Genomic DNA, 5,000 nt, shown 5'->3' on the forward strand with positions numbered 1-5,000 from the left:
ATCTCTTCCTCTCTCTTCCTCTCTCTTCCTCTCTCTTCCTTTCTCTTCCTTTCTCTTCCTCTCTTCATCCCTCTCTTCCTCTCTCTTCCTCTCTCTTCCTCTCTCTTCCTCTCTCTTCCTCTCTTCATCCCTCTCTTCCTCTCTCTTCCTCTCTCTTCCTCTCTCTTCCTCTCTTCATCCCTCTCTTCCTCTCTCTTCCTCTATCTTCCTCTCTCTTCGTTCCCCTGTCCCCCGCTGTTCTCCATTCTTCCATCCACAATACACGTGTGTGCGTGTGTATGAGAGTTTATGGTGAGTGTGTGTGGTGTGAGTGTGTGTATGGTGTATGGTGTGTGTGTGGTGTGTACCTCCTTCTGATGGTACTTGATGGCCAGCTTTAGCTTGGCCAGGTCGTGGGTGTCTTGCATGTCCAGCTCCTCACTGTGGTCGTCACGGTGATTGAGGATGGTCTCCAGCTCGCGGCTGCTGCGGGCCTGGTCCAGCAGGTCCTTAGCAAACAGCTTGCACTGCTGGGACAGCTCCTCGTACTCCTGACGGAACTCGTTCTCCACCTGGCGTAGACGAGGCAGGACTAGTGTCAGGACTGGAGGCAGGACTAGAGGCAGGACTGGAGGCAGGACTAGAGGCAGGACTGGTGGCAGGACTGGTGGCAGGACTAGAGGCAGGACTGGAGGCAGGAATAGAGGCAGGACTAGAGGCAGGACTGGAGGCAGGACTAGTGTCAGGACTGGTGTCAGGACTAGAGGCAGGACTGGTGTCAGGACTAGAGGCAGGACTGGAGGCAGGAATAGAGGCAGGACTAGTGTCAGGACTAGAGGCAGGACTGGAGGCAGGACTGGAGGCAGGACTAGTGTCAGGACTGGTATCAGGACTAGAGGCAGGACTGGTGTCAGGACTAGAGGCAGGACTAACTAACTAGCTAACTAGCTGACTAGCTAATTAGCTAACTAGCTGACTAGCTAACTAGCCGACTAGCTAACTAGCTGACTAGCTAACTAGCTGACTAGCTAACCCTTTGGAGGTAAAATAGACCTGCCTTGCTGAGCTCCTTCAGCTCCCAGCCCAGCCGGAAGGCAGTCAGGATGGGGTCCTCACTGGAGAGGGCGATGAGCGAAGGGCTGGCCAGGGCTTTGTAGATGTTCAGACGAGACCGCGAGTGACGGAGACTGTCCACCTGGAGAGGAGAGGGGAGGAGGTGAGGAGGAGAGGAGGAGGAGAGGAGGAGGAGAGGAGGAGGAGAGGAGGAGGAGAGGAGGGGTTGAGGGGGGAGGGGGAGAAGAAGAAAGGAGGAGAGGAGGAGGAGAGGAGGAGGAGGAGAGGAGGAGGGGGGAGGGGGGGAAGAGGAAAGGAGGAGAGGAGGAGGGGGGAGGGGGAGAAGAGGAGAGGAGGAGGAGGGGAGGAGGGGAGGGGGGAGAAGAGGAGGGGGGAGAAGGGGAAAGGAGGAGAAGGAGGAGGAGGAGGAGGAGAAAACAAGGAAAAACAAGACGAATTGAGATGGGAAAATGAGTATCGAGAGGGTCAAGAGAAACACACGTGCACACGCATGGCTGAACCCTCACCTCAGAGCTGGACACACACTCTGAACCCTCACCTCAGAGCTGGACACACACTCTGAACCCTCACCTCAGAGCTGGACACACACTCTGAACCCTCACCTCAGAGCTGGACACACACTCTGAACCCTCACCTCAGAGCTGGACACACACTCTGAACCCTCACCTCAGAGCTGGACACACACTCTGAACCCTCACCTCAGAGCTGGACACACAGTCTGAACCCTCACCTCAGAGCTGGACACACACTCCACACAGTCGCAGCGTATCTGATGAGGCCGGGGGATGGTCACCTTCCTCTGCACCAGCAGCTTGATGATCTCATAGTTGTTGGTGTGCGCTGCCAGCATGATGGGGGTGATGTCCGGGGTGAACTCTGAGAACTGGCTGTCCATCATCAGGGAGGGAACCTGGGGGGAGCAGGGGGGAGAGGGAGAGAGGGTTAGTGGAGCCATCATGACCGGAGTGATGTCTGATGTGTGTCTGACATCAAAGAAGGGAAAGGAGGGGGACAGGGAGGGAGAGGGAGAGGGGGAGAGAGAGAGATTGGTATTTTTTCTATAGTTTGGACTTTCTTTGATCTCAATGACGGTGACAGGATGAGAATACTGTTTCGTTAACGCATTTCCCTCTTCTGTCTTGCCCCTCATTTTCTCTTATCCCCCAAATCTCTCTCCCTCGTCTCTCAGCCCCTCCCTCAAAGCCACTGCCACTTCCTGTTCCGACAAAAAACAAACACTGCGACTTCCTGTTTCCTCAAATAACAAACACTGCCACTTCATGTTCAGACAAAACGAACACTGCCACCACCTGTTCCTTCAAAACTGCCGCTGCCACTTACTGTTCCGACACAAACACAAACACTGCCAAACACAAACACTGCCACTTCCTGTTCCGACACAAACACAAACACTGCCACTTACTGTTCCGACACAAACACAAACACTGCCAAACACAAACACTGCCACTTCCTGTTCCGACACAAACACAAACACTGCCACTTCCTGTTCCGACACAAACAAACACTGCCAAACAAAAACACAAACACTGCCACTTCCTGTTCCGAAACAAACACAAACACTGCCACTTCCTGTTCAGACAAAAACACACACACTGCAATTTCCTGTTCCGACACAAACACTGCCACTTCCTGTTCCGACACAAACACAAACACTGCCACTTCCTGTTCCGACACAAACAAACACAAACAAAGCCACTTACTGGGGGGTATTCGTCAGATTTTCATGCTAAGATAAAAAACGCCCCTCTTTTTGGTTCGTGGAATCAACTTTCGATACATTTTACATTTACATTTAGTCATTTAGCAGACGCTCTTATCCAGAGCGACTTACAGTAAGTACAGGGACATTCCCCCCCGTGGCAAGTAGGGTGAAGTGCCTTGCCCAAGGACACAACGTCATTTGGCACGGCCGGGAATCGAACTGGCAACCTTCTGATTACTCGACCGATTCCTCCACCGCTCAGCCACCTGACTCCCTCCTCGATAAATCACCATAGTAACATATCAATTAGCACTAACCTGCTCCAGAGCAGGCTAACGTAAGTGTAGCTGGATAAGCTTGCCACACCCCCGGAAAATAATTGGCAGCTCCCTTTTTGAGAGACCCAGTTGACCAAGGAGCTATATTCTAGTTCGATTAGCTTTCCATACCAATAGAGTTTGTTTGTTTGTTTTGTTTGTTTGTTTGTTTGCACAAAATATTATATAAAAACATAATACAAAAACAATGGATAAAACAGGTGCAGGAGGAGGGAAGAAGCGTAAACGCTTATACGAGGCCCTCCTCCTCTAAACTAAACTAAATGTATAATAATAAATAGGTGCTAAAGCAAACTAATACATAGAAAATGAATGAATACAATGAGTTCTTCGCAATCGCCAAGATCCTTTATTTCACACGGATGAGTTCTTGTTTGAGCGATATCGATTCAGCCGACAAGGACTCATTTTTTTGCAAGACCTATTCCGACACAACACAAACACTGCCACTTCCTGTTCAGACAAAACAAAAATTCTGTCACTTCCTGTTCAGACAAAACACAAACACTGCCACTTCCTGTTCCGGTTCCGGTCTGGAGTACTACAACACTGACACACAGACACAGACACTGACACACACACACACACACCAAACAAACATACTGTTGTCTCCTTTCCACACACTTCATACTTCAAAGGAAGAGAGAAAACCTTTTTACCCCTGCATGATCCCTTTATATGCCTCTCTCTCTCTCTGCTCTCTCTCTCTCTCTCTCTCTCTCTCTCTCTCTCTCTCTCTTCCTCTCCACCTCTCCCTTTCCATCTCTCTCTCTCTCTCCCTCTCTATCACTGTCTCCCTGAGAGACAGAGAAAGACAGGGAGAAGCAGGGAGAGAGAAGAATGAAGGCAGTTCTGCTTGATAAGGTGTCTGGAGAGAGAAGCAGAAGAACATGTCCACTTCTTTCTAGAATTCCACATGTGTAGTGTGTGCGTGTGTGTGTAGTGTATGCGTGTGTGTGGAGTGTGTGTGTGTCACACAGTTCGTTCAAACCTCTTCCCATAATCCCTCACACAGGCCAGGGGTTGCCATAGGGATGCAGACTCTGGATGCTGTCTGTCCATCCAAGAATTTATGAGATACACACACACACACACATACATACATAAACACACACCTCAAATAGCATCTTCATAGTTACCCACAGTCCTTTAGTCTCAGATTAGCCATGCTGGATTACAGAGAATAATTTGCTGGGCCACAATGAGTGGGGAATGCAAACCAGTCTAGACACACACAGACATAGTCCCTGCGGCTCTGTATCACACACACACACATTACACTACACACACACTACACACACACACACGCTACCAACACACACACACACAGCCAAACACAACACTCCTATCTGTTTGTTACCAGAAGGCAGCAGAAATACTTTCTCCCTAGACACACGCACGCACACACACACTCATCCTTTCACACATGCACCCTCCCCACACACGCACCCACACACCTGTTTCTCTGCTGTGCCGTTGGTGTGACAGCAGCAGAACACACACTCCTAACACACACACCTGTTTTTCTCCCCTGGGCTGCCCCCCCCCCCCCCACACACACACACACACTGACACAAACACACACTAACACACACACACACACACACACCTGCTTCTCTCCGCTGGGTCTGCGGTGTGACAGCAGCAGCTCCACCGCTCCCACCACCTCCTTCCTGATGGCGTAGAGGAGGGCGTCTCCCGTGGCAACGCCGTGGTCCAACAGCAGCTCCATCACCTAGGTAGGACATCATCATCACCATCATCATCATCATCACCACCTCCAGTAATGTTCTGCTCATTAAAGAGTAATGATGGGATGAGATCACCTCCAGGTTCTCGTTCTCAATAGCGATGAGCAGCGCGCTGCGCCCCAGAGGGTCCAGGCA

At 50.8% G+C, this 5,000-nt stretch overlaps 1 protein-coding gene across 2 annotated transcripts in view; it reads right to left on the reverse strand.

Annotated features, from left to right (window-relative positions):
- Positions 1–5,000, reverse strand: part of trpc5a (transient receptor potential cation channel, subfamily C, member 5a) — a 22,016-nt gene that overhangs the window by 16,149 nt on the left and 867 nt on the right. For both annotated transcript variants that reach the window (XM_084691356.1, XM_084691355.1), the window contains exons 3-7: positions 4,941–5,000; positions 4,724–4,849; positions 1,784–1,963; positions 1,037–1,174; positions 348–551 (exon numbers count right to left, since the gene is read on the reverse strand). The exon at positions 4,941–5,000 is cut by the window's right edge and continues 65 nt beyond it. In XM_084691356.1, coding sequence (XP_084547482.1) covers positions 348–551; positions 1,037–1,174; positions 1,784–1,963; positions 4,724–4,849; positions 4,941–5,000 — 708 coding nt within the window. The remainder of the gene's footprint in view (positions 1–347; positions 552–1,036; positions 1,175–1,783; positions 1,964–4,723; positions 4,850–4,940) is intronic.

The sequence above is a fragment of the Hypomesus nipponensis genome, chromosome 25 (genome assembly GCF_054491055.1).
Source record: "Hypomesus nipponensis isolate SF chromosome 25, ASM5449105v1, whole genome shotgun sequence".
Classification (NCBI taxonomy): Eukaryota; Metazoa; Chordata; class Actinopteri; order Osmeriformes; family Osmeridae; genus Hypomesus; species Hypomesus nipponensis.